This window comes from Squalius cephalus (assembly GCF_949319135.1).
Source record: "Squalius cephalus genome assembly, chromosome: 8".
NCBI classification, from domain to species: Eukaryota; Metazoa; Chordata; class Actinopteri; order Cypriniformes; family Leuciscidae; genus Squalius; species Squalius cephalus.
The window spans coordinates 35271597-35289958 of record NC_137129.1 but is presented as its reverse complement, the minus strand read 5'-3'; the positions used below and the strand labels follow the sequence as shown (position 1 = coordinate 35289958).

At 39.8% G+C, this 18362-nt stretch overlaps 1 protein-coding gene and 1 long non-coding RNA gene across 3 annotated transcripts in view; one reads left to right on the top strand and one right to left on the bottom strand.

The window, feature by feature from the left end:
- Positions 1-2775: 2775 nt before the first annotated feature.
- LOC307162897 lies at positions 2776-6967 on the bottom strand. Its single transcript, XR_013821986.1, has 3 exons — positions 6800-6967; positions 6463-6665; positions 2776-4306 (listed from the first exon to the last, which is right to left on the bottom strand). It is a non-coding gene; the product is annotated as an uncharacterized lncRNA (long non-coding RNA).
- Positions 6968-15968: 9001 nt separating this feature from the next.
- The window catches only part of LOC307162890 (class I histocompatibility antigen, F10 alpha chain-like), a 36082-nt gene continuing 33688 nt past the window's right edge, over positions 15969-18362 (top strand). Inside the window, exons 1-3 of one of the 2 annotated variants that reach the window (XM_079878614.1) lie at positions 15969-16137; positions 16763-16893; positions 17251-17511. In XM_079878614.1, the coding sequence (XP_079734740.1) occupies positions 16845-16893; positions 17251-17511 (310 nt within the window). In that variant the 5' untranslated portion in view covers positions 15969-16137; positions 16763-16844. Of the gene's footprint in view, positions 16177-16762; positions 16894-17250; positions 17512-18362 lie in introns of both variants that reach the window. The other variant, XM_079878613.1, reaches the window with a different exon arrangement.

Here is an 18362-nt window from a genome sequence, read left to right as displayed (position 1 = left end):
TGTCTGAATTTCTTTCAAACGGCACTTTATACAGTTGTTTCATCAGAACGTGATGGTTTTTAAGGATACGGGCTATTGTTGACAGAGAGACCTGTTGGACATTATTGAAAATTGGGTGATCATTGACAATATGGGCTTGAATTTCTCTAAATCTGATTGCATTATTGGCCAAAACGAGGTTTATGATCTCTCTCTCGCTCCTGTGTGAATATGGGAACCCTCCCTCCTTGGTGTTCTCGGCGTTCAATCCCATTTTGACCAAACAAAATACATGTAGCTTACAGTGAAATGATACAGGAATAGATACCAAAACTGTTGATATAGTATATGCAGTAAGCTATGGATTTTCTGTTGACATAAGATAAGTTTCTCACCTGTGCTCTTGACGAAATGTCCGAATTATTGATGCCAGCGTGTAACTGCTTAGGTTAGACTGTACTCTCAGTCCAGCCTCCCTCAGTGTTAGTCCGTGGTTTACATGGTCCACAATTGTAGCACGAATTTCGTTACACAGATTTGGTTGTCTTCCTCTTCCTCTTCCTCCTCCTCCTCCTCCTCTTCCTCTCCCTCTCCCTCTCCAGATTCCCCCTCTTATCCGCACTCTCTCTCTATTTCTGACACCATCCATTTTTGTTGAAGACAGGTTTACTAACCTGTTGCTTTTTATAGTGCTTAAACCTGATTGGTGTGTTAAGTACCAGTGTGTGTGCACACCTGGTGGCTGTGTTTACCCAATTGGTTCATGGGTGTGTTCATTTGAAAGCCTTTGCTTTGAAATTGCAAGGAAATGACATCATGATAAATTTCTGTGTCAAATGCATACGAGTGTGTTTAGTGTTTTGCAAATCACTGAGTGTAATGTTTTGCAAAAAGTGTAAAGCTGACAATGTTCTTACAGTTGTGCAAATCTAGGCCGGTGTTTTGATCCTTGAGGAGTGTAAGGTTTTTCTAATTGTGGGAAAGTTTTCATTTTAGTGTGTAAGCAATTGAAAAAAAAAACAACAACTGTAATTCTTTTCTGTGTAAAGCACTTTGAGTGTATGAAAAGTGCTATATAGATAAACTTGCCTTGCCTTGCCTTTACCCCAAAGTAAATTATAGTCTTGTAAAACTAAATCAATATAAAAACAAGTTACTCCAACAAGGCAGGTATTTATAGAATATTTTGTTGGTGCTCAAAGTTGAAATTAGAAGTAAATGAATAGCAACCACAAGTTTTACTACAAGCATAATTCATTCACCACAAACTGTTCTCTGTGTGTCCCCATGATTGATATAATACCAGTACTAAACTTCATCACTATCTGATGGACAGATTCTAAGGCAAAAGGCCATTTATAAAAATAAAATAACAATTTGTAAATTAAAATGATTGAAATTAAAATGTAATTTCACTGTCTTTTTAGTATGTTTCCAAAATGCTGTATTGCACTAAATTTGTTATTGTTGTTTTAAATTTTTTACAATTGCTAACAAGCATTTATCAATGCTTAAAGTACTTTTTCTAAACTCTTAACACAGCAACAAACATACATCACACAATTAGCCAAATGCACATTTTCTGCGCAAAACCACATTTCGTGAAATAAATACAAACTCTACATTTCAAAATGCTAAAAACTTTCTACATATTCTAACTCTATCAAAACACAGCAAACCTGACTCAAAATTGAATCATTCTGTCAAAATACTAGCTCTAGTTTTTTATCCAACATGAACATATAGTCAATCACACCGCAATGACTGTCAAAATACTAACAGTTGATGGCATTACAAAAACTGCATTACTTGTCATGTTTCAGGTCTACCTGCAGACAATATGAAATCCACAGTTTTTTTTATAATTCGTTTTCTTTTTACTGAAAGCTATTCTACATTTTTGGTTGAGTGTTGAATGTGTGCATTCTTGGAAACATACTATCTAAAAGTGAACGAGTCATTACTTTATAGAATGTAGTAGAAGAAAAATTAGAAAGTAACAGAGTTGCTGTGGTCAGCCACTGGTCAAATGGGTCCCCTACAGAAATTCAGTTCTGTATATCAGTTGTCACCTCCGTTAAACTTGTAACCTGGGGGGTGTTACCTGGAGCTCTATATGTTCCCCAAGATTTCAAGGATACAAAGTTCACCACACTACAAGAACAAAGGGGACCGTGGAGATTGTGATAATTAGCGTGGCATTTCACTGCTGTGTGTCACAGGGAAAGCCCTGGCCTGCATCGTAATGACTCGCCTTCAACAGCTAGCTGAGGTCATTATCCCGAGCCCCAATGTGGCTTTCGGCCCAACCGCTCCACAACAGACATGATATTTGCTGTGAGACAATTACAAGAAAAATCAAGAGAACAGAATCAACCGTTCTGCAAAATGCTGTATGGTCCTGCAAAATGCTGGCTGTCCTCCCACCCTTCTATCACTCATCAAATCTTTTCATAATGGAATGAAAGGCCGAGTTCAATTTGATGGTGACCTATCAGATGAATTCCCTATAAATCGAGGTGTGAAACAAGGCTGCGTCCTTGCTCCAACCCTCTTTGGCATTTATTTCACATATGTATTCAAGACTGCCTTTCAGAAATTTGATAATCACACCGTCTGTTAAACTACACATCGACGTCGGCTGAGTACAACCCTATACCCTAGCGTCTACACATCGACGCCGGCTGAGTACAACCCTATACTCTAGCGCGTCTACACATAGACGGAGGCTGGGTACTAATACCTGTTCCCGTAACTTCCTGCGCAGGAATAATCGACAAACAGACCCCAGCAAATGTCCTTTAAATGCTTTAATCACGGTCAGGAGATCTTCCCGAGCAGTTCTCAGAGAATCACCCCAAGAAGAAGCAAGGCCGGAGGATCTCAGACAAATTCCATTGAGAATCCCACCAGCTAAAAGAATACAACAGTTTTTATAGAATAAGGAGGTATGGCAAAAATGTCATACTGCATTACATAATTTCCCCACAATTTGATTGGTTTTCATAGACAAACCCTTCTGTTACCAGGTAAAGCAAACTTTGTTTTAATGATTACTTCATTGTTAATCAGATGCAATCAAATGGATGGTAATAAAATGCCATGATGCCATCACAATGCGTAATGACGTGAGTGAAGTTATGTTTCTTGGTTTTCCTCTCTGTTTGCCATGATTTCGCAATCGAATGAATATTAACTTGTGGTCATTTCATGGACTATTTATGGGCAACTATGGGTGTGACATGAAGCCGCAAAAGCTGCGCTACATTTAGAATTGATTGTGATTTATTAAGGGAAAACTGCGTAGGATGTGCGTGCGCACGGTTTTATAAATCCAAATTTTTCTGTGCGTACGCACGTCCTATGTTTCATCTGTACGCCACTTCTGACGCAAATCCTACGCAAAGTTTTATAAATGAGGCCCCAGATGTTTGAAAGAAGACCCGGAGTCAGAATTATAAAAAATTTAAGAAAAGTTTCACTGAAGATATTTGTTTCATCCGCAGAAGTCAGCTTCAAGACTCACACAGGAGTTTGTTATAATAGGCGCTGCGTCATATCATTACGCCTGCTTGAACGACAGCAAAGTTTCTTGATTATTACGCAGGAATGAGAGTATAGTTCCTAGCCATATCAGCCTAGAAAACGCAACTTTTCATTTTCTTACTTAGTAGTACACGATGTAACTACAGAAGAGTCAAGTTTTAAATAGGAAAAATATCAAAACTCTTTGGTCATTTTTTGGAGAGAGATGCTAATGGTCTTGTCCGATTCAATGATCTATGCTAAGCTATGCTAAAAGTGGTACCGCCAGACCCGGAGATCGGCTGAATGGATTCGAAAACGGTAAAACTCAACTGGAGTATCCCTTTAACGGTTTTAGAACCCAAGGAATTTTTGGGAGCCAGGCTAAATAAGCAAGCACTGTTAATGCATTCAGATATCAAATACAGACATTAAAGAATACATGGAAAGAACATTTCAGTAATCACACTGGTAACTTCTATAACAAAGTAAAATCTCCAGAGAAGTCATTCAACTCATTTGATATTTAGGAGGAAAAATATTGATTAATACCTTGATTATAATCACTCATTACATATACATTGAAGCAGCAGTGGATTCCAATCCACCCCCTTCAGATCGTTCTTGCCATCGTAAGCGAGGACCAGCCATCCTTCACCCCGAAACTGATAACGCCACTCGACAGAGAATCCAGAGCCGTGAACTGGAGAAGACGGGTCGACCCAGAACCCACAGTCCAACAGAACCGGTTCTCCCAGTCTAGAGCGGACCAGAGGAGTTTTACTGGAGACACTGAGAATGACTTTAAGAAAGAGGAAAAGAAAGCATAAAAGAAAACTTAAGTGAGCAAAGTAGAAAAAAAGTTGAATCCTCAATAGCACAGTTTAGAATTTTCTTATTTTAATAAGCCAAAATATAAGATATATGGATTGCTAAATCTAAATGGAATGCAAATAACTCTTTATTATATTACAAATAATAATACAAATAAAATAATTATAACTATTATTAATATAATATGAAATCATTGTAATATATTTTACAATATATTATGCAAATATAGTATATATTATAATATACAGTTATATATAATATAATTTCTGTCACGGGTGGTTGCTGGCAGACAGATGAGGAGGATGTATACTATTCAATTAAAAAGGTTTATTCTCTAAAGATCAGAAGGCAAACGGATAGCAAAACACTCTGAACATAGACAATACTAGACACTGAACTGAAACAAAACATATATACAGGTGTTAATGATGGTGACTGATGAGTGCACGATTAGTGTCCATAACAACAAATGAGTGACGTAGGCAGGTAATGACAAAACATAATGAGTCCAAACAAACATGAATGTGACAGAGGATAAGGGGCTGGTGAAGTGATGGCATAGAAAGGCAGAAGATGGTTCTGGGGTTGGACGGACGACCGGGAGGAGGACGAACAACAAAGTACAGGGTGGTGATGAAGTGGTGGTGACTCCACAGTGAGCTAAGGGGTGGCCTTGAGCAGGGGATGATATCTGTTCATCCAGGCCACAGCCAGAGAGGTTCCCCACAGCGGCATTGACAGAGGGAGGAGCCATGGAAGAATACTGATGAGGGCCACCATGGAGCTGAGCTGAGACCATGACGGCGAGGATGGAGCCCACCGCGTAGCCGATGAACCCAGGTAGTGGAGAGATGGTGAAGATCTTGGAGGCCACGACGGAGCCGCAGTGACGGCCTCCCGAGAGCGAGGTGGGGATCCGGAGGTCTGAGGACGTGGAGGACCAGAGAGCAGCGGATGGTCCGCAGCAGAGGTGAAGCGATGTCTGACCTCGGTGGAGCCGACGTGCCGAGGAAGTCGGGTGAGACTGAATGCCCGATGGTCCACACCAAGGTCGAGGGTGGAAGGAGTGCAGGTTCAGGAGCCAGGGCGACAGGTCAAGGCAGAGCGTAGCGCACTAAGGCTGTAGGCAGAGCCTCGGGCTCCTCCTGCCCAGGAGAAGATGGCTCCCCACAGGTACGAGGTGGTACCTCGCTACTGAGAGGCAGAGATGGTGCTGAGGGACTGAAGGGTGGAGGGGCTCACTTCCGAACCCTCGACGTCGACTGGCACTCCCTTGGCGATGGATGGCTCGGCCGGCTCACACACCTGGTCAGGCGTGCGCTGCTCGGGCGATGTGGCGATGTGGTCCTTGGTTGCTCTTGTGGGCGCGGGCTCATTCATCGCGGCGGTCTCCGTCGCGCTACCTGCGGTGGGCTCAGGTCGACGATCCTCTCTGTCTGGGTGGTTCTGGCTGGGCACTGGATGGGGAGTTGGGCTGGTGGCATCCTCGTCAGTTAACGCAGATCCGTAGTGTCCGTGACAACAAACGAGTGATGTAGGCAGGTGATGACAAAACATAACGAGTCCAAACTAACGTGAATGTGACAATCTATCTGAGAAACTTGGGCTCTTTACCTTTACACTCGCATAATATTGGATAATGTCAGTTTGGACTACGTCATCAAGCCCTTGTGCTGCTACTGAGAACCGAACCAACTGACAAGCTGAGCCATATCGCATTAATATCGCGGACGTATCGCCTGCGATAATTAATGTGAGATGGCTCAGCTTGTCAGTTAACTACGGCTCTTTGTAGTGAATGCCGCTCCATCTGAAAGCAGGTGATGGCGATTTACTACTAATCAAGGAACCGGCTTTACTGACGAGATGCGCCTAACAATGTCATGCGATAGGCTATATCGCCCAGCCCTAAAAAGCATATTATACTATTGTATCATAAACATTACATTATTTACTTCATTTAGAATCAAGTGAGCACAACAATGAATAAAACCTCTTTGACTTGAGAATTTACTTTATGTCGTAGTTAATTAGCACATTATAGTTAATTAGCACATTAGCACATTATAAAGTCCAGAAATCAACACAAATGTTATTAAAAGCACATGCTCTATTGACACTGACCAGTCACATAGTAAACTCTGGATGGGCTGATGTCTGCAGGAGGATGAAGATCATACATGGTCTCTTCACTGTAAGCTTCAGTTCTGATGAACATTAGAGATTTCTCTTGCTCATTGGTAGGCCTACTGAGAAACCTCTTCCTCCATGACCGGGTTTCTCCTGTACAAACCAGCACTCCAGACCCAGACATCCAGAACCAGAAGCTGCAAGATAAGAGAGATCATGAGAATCATGTTTATTTATCACATAACTGAATATATATATATATATATATAGCCTACATATATATGACTTTAACTAGTTTTGAGTACCAAAATGCAGCACCAAACAAACTTACCACAAAAAAACAAAACAATGTAAATGCGATAATAGATCTTAGATATGGTCGAAATATCAGACATCGTTGTTCTTTATGTTAAAATGATGTTTGGGGTTTTTAAGATTTTCCCCAAAACATTCGTGCAACTTTCGGGGTTTCACTTTCAGGTCTGATGCGCATGCGCGCAAACTGCGTCGTATTTTGCGCTAATGCCTAATCCATCTTTGTACGTAGGCCTAATTAACATTGTAATGCATCCCCAGTCTTTAAGGTGTTTATAGTAGAACTTGATTGTCTTATATCTTCTCTGAAATTGCTAAAAACCAAAAAGTCATTAACATGTTTAAAATATAGGCTAATGATGTAATTTTCGGATCCCGTTACCAACCAATGCCACAATTTGCTTTGTACTACTCTATGCTATGTTTGTTACTTGTTCTATCTTCATAGAAAATAATAATAATCTTTGTACGTAATTGATATAATACTTTGGTCATGTGACACGTTTTTCATGTAGGGAGGTCTTGTAATCATTCAGAATATACACTAAAATTACTAAAAATAGCATTTCTCTAGTCTACAACATTCATTTTAGTCTTTCTAGTAGGCTAAATAATGTGTCCACTAGGTGGCGCTCAATGCCAACAATAGTATTCCAAACTCGCCACCACAATGGATGTGAAGCAAGAGTTTTTTCTTATGATATCATGTGGTTTCTCGGAACTGAGTGCAATTATGGACACGGGGAAATACCGTCTCTTATTCTCTTACAGTAAGGTAACAACAGATAAACAATCCTGTATAATCAGTAATTTTAGTTTTTATACTATTGTTTATTTGCATATTGTTTTGTGTGGTTAAGATGCGTATACGGCAAAACTTGCTAAAAAAGGTTAGAAAGAGTTCACATTTAGTTTATGATTTAATTTATTAACAAGAGATAGATTTAAGGTGCAGCTTGGACACATCTTCAGTGAAGGACCCAGGGTCATAGGGTGTTTCGGGTCTTTGATCTTCAGACACCCTCACCTGGGCGACCCAACCAGGGTTGATCAGGCCCCGGTTTGTGTCCAAGCAGCGCGCTACTCCATACTTCTCCCCTTTTGATCCACAACCACCTAGAGGCTTTTTCGGCGGCCTCACTGATGTTTTTGGTGGCTCTTCTTTCACCCAACCCTCTGATGCCAAGGAGCCTGAATGCCCGATGCACAGATTGACTTAGAAAGCCCCTGCAGCCCACTTCTATTGGCTCACAGCGGGCCCTCCATCCTCTCCCTCTGCATGCCTCAACCAGCTCACGATATTTGGCCTTCTTCCTTTCGTAAGCCTCCTCCATCCTGTCCTCCCAGGGGACAGTAAGCTCCAATAGCACAACTTGCTTTGTTGAGTCAGATCTTAAGACCAGATCTGGCCTCAGTGACGTCCTTGCTGTGCTCTGGGAACTTTAACTGCCTCCCAAGGTCCGCATACAACTGCCAGTCATGGGCCAAGGCTAGCAGTCCAGTTGAGGCCTTACATTCTCCCTGAGGTTTCTCCCCTGCCCTAACAAAGGAGATGTTGTGCCTCACTGGGACTTGATGTTTAGACTCCTGGATTGCGGTGCAATGGTGTCCACTACTGCCTTCAGCACCTGGTTATGGTGCCATGTGTATCTCCCCTCGCCTAGTGCTTTAGGGCAACAGCTCAGGACGTGCTCCAGGGGACCAAGCCGGGCACAGAGGGCATGTTGGTGTTTCTGCTAGGCCCCAGGTGTGAAGGTTAGATGGACTTGGGAGGACATCATACACTGACTGGATCAGGAACTTAAGTCTTGCGGGTTCAGACTTTCATAGTTCTGTCCAGGTGATCTTCCGGGCAGATGCATGATTCCAATTAGCCCAGGCTCCTTGCTGGCACATTGCCACGTTCCTACTTAGGCGTTCCTCCTCAGGCGTTCCTCCTCCACCTCTGCACGAATCTCTCCCTGCACCATCTGGCGTGTCTCTCGCCCTTGGGCTTTGTCGTAGCGTGGTTTTGATGATAGCTAGCCCTATCATCAAACATGTGGATATCCTTCAATTCCATATGCCAATTTCATGAACCGATAAACAAATGAAAAAAGGCCTGTAACTGTTTGGTGTATAATCTGCAAAGAAATAAAAATGTAAGTGCCTATATTCACATATCCCATATTAAACTTAAAAAAGTTTAAACACCTTAAACAAGTTCAGAAAATTAAAACAGAGGAAGAGCTTTCTATTGTTACATGTCATTAATGAAGTGACAATAATAAACCTGTGCATTTAAATTCCAATCCTATGTAACATTCTCAATGGCAAAAACTTTTGTTTGTGGTTGTGGCAATAGATCTAAACTAAAGTTTTGATCATATAATATGGAATAGAATTGAATGACTGTCTATTGACTTATATATATATTAGAGAGAGAAAGAGAGAGAAAGAGCGAGAGACGTTTCATTGTTTATGTGCGTATTTTATTTTTCAAACGTGTTTAATGTAAACCATTTTTCTGTGGAGTGGTGCAGGTGATGTCAAAGCCTCCTGGTGTCAAGGTTCCTTAATCGTGATTTTCCTATGGGGTTTTATAATGGGTTTTTCAGTTTATGAGTAAAATAAAGCCTGTGGTCCGGGCCATAGTTAGAGAATTCCCCCTGAAAAATATTTTTACGTGGACCCCCACCACATTCCACTCATATTGTACGGTATAAGATATTGGCACGGAGGCCCAAATCTGGTGCCATGTAGAAATAATCTAATAGGGATTTCTTACAACATAACAAAACAGACAAATAAATAAACTGCAGTTTGTATAACATGCAGAAACATTATATGAGTGGCAGAAGGATTGTCGCTGATGTGATATGTTTATATAATGCTTTCAAGAAAATATGAACACAATGGATACATTTATTATGTTGTTATTATTATTAATAACATATTATGCAGTAGCATATTATCTTCATCAAAATGAAGACAATAAGAAATTTAAGTGGTTTTATTTTATCTGATGCATTCTTTTACATTTCTGAACGTTTACCTCAGCTGTTACACCAGACTGACTGGAAAGACATTTTATATTATATTGCTGGTATAGGCCTACAAAAAAGTTTATTATTATTATTAATTTCTTGTCTTTGGTTGTTATTTTATTAGTTTGTCCTGAATGATCGCTTGATGACAGTAAACAATGTTTCATAAGAAGTTATTAATGTAATATTATATCAACTTTATATATTTATATAAAATAAGCAAAAGTAATATTTATATAGCTTTTGCTGATGTCCAATAAAAACCTTTATTTTTATTTATTTATTTGTCTGTTTTGTTATTTTGTAAGAAATTCCTATTAGATTACATGGCCCCAGATGTGGGCCTCATTGCCAATATCTTGGTAACACTTTACAATAAGGTTCGTTAGTTCACATTAGTTAGTTAACTTTAGTTAACGTATAATGAACAATACCTCTTCAGTATTTATTCATCTTAGTCAATATTAATTTCAACATTTACTAATACATTATTAAAATCAAATGTTGTATTTGTTAAGTAAGGGTTAATGCCCGACGAGGTGTTTGTCGGTCTAAAGGTTTTAATGGACGACGGTGAGGCGTGAACCGTCCGACGCGCAGCGGAAGTCCGAAATCCATTAAAACCTGATAATGGACACCTCGAAGGGCATTAACCCGCTTATACCATGGTTACTTACGAAAGAAAGAAATATTTAATCAATTAATAATACTTTAATGTGTTTTTAGAGTAAAAATCGTGAGGGTTTTTATTTATTAAGTCGAGCGCACTATTTAATATCTCCCGTATACAGGCGTTGCCAAGCAACTTGGCCACAGCGACCTGACCGCAGCAGTTGATTAGTGCAGGGGTTTTCAAACTTTTTGTGTGTGTGGACCACATTTGTAATCAAGAATTTTCGCGGACCACCTCATAATACACATAATAAAATATGTCTACACAGAGTCCTACCTGAATTAATCTGCACCTCTAAATAGGCTTGCTAGCTCTAAAACTATCATTGGTCATCACATCAGTACAACAGGCTTGTTAAAAGAAAGTTTACTGCACAAAACGGCTGCCACATATTTAATTCATTTATTTGCTCAAGCAAAGGTTCAAATAATCAGGTTCATTTGAACAACAGGCTTATTTCCATAGCAATGGAGTATGAAATCTATACAGTAATAAGAACACTGGAATATAGTCAACATTTCAAAACCTTTGGCGATTTTAGGGGATTATTAATCTTCAGAGTTTTACAAGTCCTCAAAAAGTAGGCTTGAGTTTGTCCACTTAACAGCACATCTGCAAAACATTTAAGAAACGCGAGATCAAGAAACTAACTGTAAATAAAAATAATAACAGGCCTTATTCATTCCATTTATAAACATTTCGTTTCATATAAACTGCCTATTCCTAACTGTGCGTTCACACCGGACGCGATCTAGCGCGTTAAATTCAAAAAAGGGATCATTATGTCAAATTCGCGCCTGCCGCGTTTAGTGATATGCTTAACCACTTTGTATCAATTCGCGCGTGAAGAGCGAAATTGACGCGCGTAAAAACAAAAGTTTGAAGCGAAATTTCGGCCGGTGTGAACGCACCATTAAAGGCTATGCGTGTGATGTGATAATGAGAACATATTTGCCTCTGCCCTTTTCTCTTCAGAGAACCTGTTGCTATCCACCGAACCAATGTTGTGGTTCTAACGGCACTGAACTTGAATGTCACGGCCGAACACCACTAGGCTATTTTAGTAATCACACAATAACTTGACAATTTAATTAAAATGTTATATCAATATAGGCCTACATATTCTTTTTACTTTTAAAAAAAAAATTTTTTTATGGGAATTTCCTGGTAAAATGAAGGTAAAAAAAAAATTATTTTATATTTTATTTTGCCTTTCCACGGACCACCTGCAGTACTCTCACGGACCACTAGTGGTCCGCGGACCACAGTTTGGGAATGGCTGGATTAGTGAGTTTGAGCAGAGACAATTTATATAAGAGACATGCCACTTCCTTAATCCTCAATACAACTATAAGGAAAACCCGTAACGGCAAAGATGGCGGTTGTATGCATGTCCCGCCCCTCCCGCTGTTAAGCCAATCATCTGCTTTTAAAAGTCAAGCCAGGAAACATTTAAGCCTATGGTCTGGTTCCACTGACGCATGCACACAGTTGAGTTTTTTTTCTTGCCTAAAAGGACTTTGGTTTGAGCCAGCGCAATCATTTAGAACTGTCATCAGGCAAATTGACGGGACGCCTTTCCTAGGTGTACATTATCACTTTTTAACGGACACCCTGCAGCCAATCAGAATCGAGTATTCACCCAGACCATAGTTAATGCACTGTGAACGAACATGAACAAAATAGCTGGATTTCTATTAACTAAAATTAATAAATACAGTGACAAATGAAATGTATTGCTCATTGTTAGTTCATGTTAGTTAATACATTAACTACAGTTTAACTACAAATGAAACCTTATTGTAAAGTGGAAAGAGTGGAAGGCAGTGGGGGCTGTAGTGTATTGAGTAGAATGCACTCAGAGTAAACTCAGGAATAAGCGCTGCGTGGCCACTCTAGATTAACTCGGGGTTAGATTTTGGTTGGCCAGTTAATTGTCCAAAAGAAAGCAGAAACACATGTGTTCACAAAGTTGTTCATTCTGATATTGCACAGTAAAAAGAAAAGAAGAATTGCCCATCGTTGTCTCGACTCTGATTTGTGTTAGACAAACACAACAGTTGGCGACGAGGATTTTTTGGATATTATGGAAGTGCTGTCTCCTAGTTTTTTTTTTTTTCGGATGGGGTTTTTTTTCTTCTAGGAGAAGTGATAAAGACAGAAGAAACCCAGCCTTACGGCAATGAGGGGTAGATTCAGCGCAAAATAGTAAGTGAAATAAGAAAGATGGCAGGATATATCGGAAAGATTGATGCATTTGAAAGTGCTACGGATGATTGGACTTTGTACTGTGAACGAATCGAGCAGTATTTCAAAGCTAATGACATTGATGGTGAAAAGAGGGTGTCAGTGTTGTTGAGTGCGATAGGAGGGAAAGCTTATGCTCTGCTGAGAAGCCTCACAGCGCCCACAAAGCCTGCCGATCTTAGTTTTGACAACATTGTGAAGATAATGCAAGAGCATCTAGCGCCAAAACCGCTGCTCATTGCAGAACGGTTCAGATTTCATAAACGGAATCAGAATGACGGAGAGTCAATCGCAGTTTATGTAGCTGAATTAAAGAAATTGTCAGAACACTGTCAGTTTGGGGACGGACTAAATGACGCGCTGAGAGATCGTCTAGTCTGTGGCATTTCACAAGAGAGTATACAGAAGAGATTGCTCACGGAGGCAGATCTAACATACAAACGTGCAGTTGAAATTGCTGTAGCCATGGAAACGGCTGCCAGAGACGCCGTAGAGCTGAGATCAGGAGTGAAAATGTCTGTAAATAAGGTGACCACTGCAGGTAAACCTAAAAGAGCAATGCAAAAAGTTGACCTGTGTTACCGTTGTGACCGGGGTGGACACAAAGCAAATCAATGCAGATTCAAAACCGAAATGTGCAGAAAATGCAACAAAGTTGGACACATACAAAGAGCATGTCGGTCTGATGTACCATACTTTGAGAAAGAGAGACAGTACAAGGCTCAGAAAATGAAAAGTAGGAATGTCCATGTTGTTGCCCAAAACTCAGATGAAGAAAGTGACACAGGGTTGGCCAATTTAGAAATCTACAGTCTGAAAAGTGACTTAAAACAAGCAATCTGGCTTACACCTCAAGTGAATGGACAGAAAATCAGAATGGAACTGGATACAGGCTCCGCTGTATCAGTGATGTCACAGTACGAGTTTGAAAAATATTTCAAAACGACTAAATTAAAGCCATCGCCTGTTAAACTGAAAACATATACTGGTGAGCCCATAATCCCTCTAGGGGTGATGCCCGTGACTGTAAAGTACAATGATCAACAGAGTGAATTAGATCTGTACATAGTACGAACAGAGGGACCAGCACTTTGGGGACGTGACTGGTTGAGAAAGTTGCAGCTGGACTGGAAATCCATAAAAAGTCTGCAAGTCGCAGTTCCTACATCGACGTGCACTCAATTGAAACTGGAAAAAGTGCTGGATGGGGCTGCAGCTGTGTTTCAGTCGGGAATAGGAACTCTGAAGCATATAAAAGGAAAGATAACTCTGAATGAGAAAGCAGTACCCAAGTTTCACAAGGCACGGCCTGTTCCCTATGCTATTCGCCAGAAAGTGGAAAATGAGCTGGATCGGTTGGAAGCTGAAGGAATACTTTCAAAGGTTGACTGGAGTCCCTGGGCAACTCCAGTTGTTCCTGTTGCCAAGAAAGATGGAACTGTTAGACTTTGCGGGGATTTTAAAGTCTCAGTCAACCCTGAATTGCAGGTAGAACAATATCCACTACCAAGAATAGAGGATATTTTTGCTACACTTGCAGGTGGACAGCTCTTTAGTAAAATAGACTTGGCGGAAGCATATTTACAGATGGAAATGGAGGAGGACTCAAAAGTGTTCTTGACTATAAATACTCTCAAGGGCTTGTATCGCTATAACAGGCTTGTATTCGGCGTCTCCTCAGCACCGGCCTTGTGGCAAAGAGCTATGGATCAGGTACTTCAGGGTTGCCCTGGTACCCAGTGCTACCTCGATGACATCATTGTCACAGGTGATAGTGACAGTAGTCACTTGGAGAACTTGGCACGGGTTTTAAAGAAATTGGAAGAGTATGGACTGCGTGCAAGACGTGACAAGTGTGAGTTTTTCAAAAATACCATCACGTATTGTGGACACAAAATTGATGTGAATGGTCTGCACAAGTGTCACGACAAGCTAAGAGCTGTTGCAGAGGCTCCAGAACCGAAAGATGTCTCGCAATTGAGGTCCTTCCTTGGATTTGTCAATTACTACAACAGGTTTTTGCCGAATCTATCTACTGTTCTCCATCCTCTAAATGCCCTGTTACAAGCAGGAAAGAAATGGACGTGGACAAAGCAATGCAGGCAAGCTTTTCAGGAAGCAAAGAAACTAGTGATGTCAGATACAGTTCTGACTCACTATGACCCACACAAGCCACTAAAGTTGGCATGCGACGCCTCACCATACGTCATCGGGGCGGTGCTGTCGCATGTGATGGGTGATGGAACAGAGCGCCCCATAGCTTTTGCATCACGCTCCCTCAGTGCGGCAGAGAAGAACTATGCGCAGATTGATAGGGAAGCTTTGAGCCTGGTATGGGGCGTAAAACGATTCAATCAGTATCTGTATGGAAACAACTTTACCTTGGTTACAGACCATCAGCCGTTGATTTCCATCTTCAGTCCTCAGAAAGGAGTTCCACTGACAGCAGCAGCACGGATGCAAAGGTGGGCATTGTTTCTTGGAGGACATAGATACCAGATTGAATTCAAAAGGAACAAACTTATGCCACTGTATGACTATAATGTCCCACTCCAGGTTCCTTTTTATAAATCCAGACGGGTAGGTGGTTTCCGTACACGGGTAGGGTAACGTTTCTCTTCACAAGGTGGAGTTAGTGCTTGCTAGGAACTACAGAGGAGATCACAAATGGACACCTGCAAAGGTCAAAGAAAGAACAGGACCACTCTCATATACCGTTGAGATTGCACCAGATACTATCTGGAGACGACACATTGATCAGTTGAGAAGATCAAATGTTCCTCTGGAACGTGTTCCCTCGAGTGTTCCATTCACCACTACTGATACTGTTTCCAGTGGAAGTGATACAACAACACTTCAAGATGGCACTGTATCTTCCAGTGAAGTGCCACAAGCACTAACTCCACCTTGTGAAGAGAAACGTTACCCTACCCGTGTACGGAAACCACCTACCCGTCTGGATTTATAAAAAGGAACCTGGAGTGGGACATTATAGTCATACAGTGGCATAAGTTTGTTCCTTTTGAAAAAAAAAAAAAAAAGTTTTGCTAACAGAGAAATATTGTTTGTTAAGATTTTCTTATCTAGGGGGGGAGGAAGTGTAGTGTATTGAGTAGAATGCACTCAGAGTAAACTCAGGAATAAGCGCTGCTTGGCCACTCTAGATTAACTCGGGGTTAGATTTTGGTTGGCCAGTTAATTGTCCAAAAGAAAGCAGAAACACATGTGTTCACAAAGTTGTTCATTCTGATATTGCACAGTAAAAAGAAAAGAAGAATTGCCCATCGTTGTCTCGACTCTGATTTGTGTTAGACAAACACAACAGGGGCCCACGTAAATGTTTTTTCGGGGGCTCCAGAATTCCCAAGGCTATATATACAAGAATGACATATTTATAGTTTAATGGAAGTAAGTCAAGCTCCATTAGGCTACAGCTCAAATTCAGAGGTAGAAAAATGTATATTTCACTGGTTCATAATATAATTTACTCGTTCAAAGATTGTACAAAATGGGGAACTATAGAGTATAGACCAACATTTGCCATTAAATAAAATATAGCCTACATTTCAGTAAATTCGATTAACAAAGAAATTCATACACAAAGTTTAAACTGATGTCCATATTTTCTGTTAGTGTTACAGCCAACCATCTACAACACTCTTAAAGTTTAAGATCTAGTTACATTTCAAAACAACTTAAAATTGTAGCAGATAAATGTTGTGAAATGAAATGAACATTTTTTAAAAATAGTGCACATTGTAAAATAAATAAACAAATAACGCTGTAACTATGCCCAATTGGCTAGATTATTACAAATATCACAAATATCTGTTCTGTGGATGATAATAAGTTATTGTTGCCAAAGTTTTTATGGGCATATTTTCAAGTTCCTCTTTCGACCCTAACCTCCTGTAATTATTAACCGCTAGCAACAAGTGATGCGCTACATACTAAATTCCTATTGGCCTTGAAAAATCATGTTTAAAAGCTCAGCACAAGTTACCCATCTCAGTTGAGTTTGCTCTCTACACAGAGTGGGAATACACTGGATCAGTTCCTTGGTTGCGCATAACAACTTTTGGACACAATTTTAGCGTCATTCGATTAAGACAAAGATGAAGATCTTCGTGATTTTTTTCCTTGGAATTCATATGACTTGTGCTGGTGAATATCTATGCCTTTTTATTATTATTATGTTCCTACTGACTGATCTTACTTAAAATAAAAAGTATGATTTTTATTTTATTTTGAAACTTATAATTTAATGTAATGATTGTTCATTTTATCAATGGTTGTTGTTATTATAAGATATCAATGCATCAATACACTGCAGATTCTTGAGACATCTGTCTTGACATCATGGTTTACGATATTTCTAACATTTATTTTTGCATATAGCCTACATTAATATGAACTGTGCTAGAAAAGTAAATAGTAATTACCAGATAGACAATGTTCATTTAATTGTTAATGAGAATAGAGGAATTTAGTCACTTTGTCTTGATTACCATTGTTTTTCAGCAATCCACACTTTGCAGTACTTCTTTACTGCAACATCAGGCATCCCTCATTTTCCGGAGTTTATTTCACTGGGGATGCTTGATGGGCAGCAGACTGACTACTATGACAGCAAAATTAAGAGAGCAATTCCGAAAGCTGATTGGATGAGTGCTGGTGAAGGTCCGGAGTACTGGAACAGTGAAACTCAAATATGTGCTGGAAATGAAGAAGTTTTTAAAAACGGCATCAACATTGTCAAGTCTCGCTTCAATCAAACTGGGGGTGAGTTACACTTCGATATAGGCTACTTAGTCTGATATCATTCTTGCCGTCGTAACCTGCCTAAAATTGAGAGTAGGCTAATGAGTAGGCTACTTATTAAATACAGATTTTCTTGTTGGTTTGAAGCTGCACTGCTGTTTGTAGAAGACTTTGAGACTGGAGTCTGGACATAATAGAATAACACAAATCTCTTGGCTTGTAATATAACCACCTACCTACTTATTTTTATAATGTGCAGTACTATCAAAACAGTAGTTAAATGTTTCACTAGAGGGCGCATGTGAATGAAGTTTTTTGAGGTTGCCAGTTGATTCAATAAAAATGTGCCACCAACACACTCCTAGGTCAGTCTCTCAAATTCTGGATTCGAGCGCTCCATAAAGGCAAAACCTACCACACACTAAAGTGAACTGATGTGATAATAAAACCATTCATGCATTTTAAATAAATAGTTTAATATCCAGTTTCTCTAAAAAGAGTTTTAAGATGTAGCCTAGTTTGCATGGAATGCCATTCCTGACTTCACAATAAATAAATAAATACATAAATAAATATGTGAAGAAATGTAAAAAACAAAAATAAATGACTATTTATACTTTTATTTCCTTATTTATGTATAATTATATATTTTTCCACATTTATTTATTTTTTTCATTTATTTATTTATTTATCTCCACTTTTATTTATTTTCACATTTATTTATGTATATATGTATTTATGTCTATGTCTTATGTCAGGATTTCTAAAATGTCTGGGCTGGAAACGCGGAAGACGCGGAAAATCCGCTGATAACAGACACGTTGACACGGAAGCGCGTATACATAAATAAATGTGAAAATAAATAAAAGTGA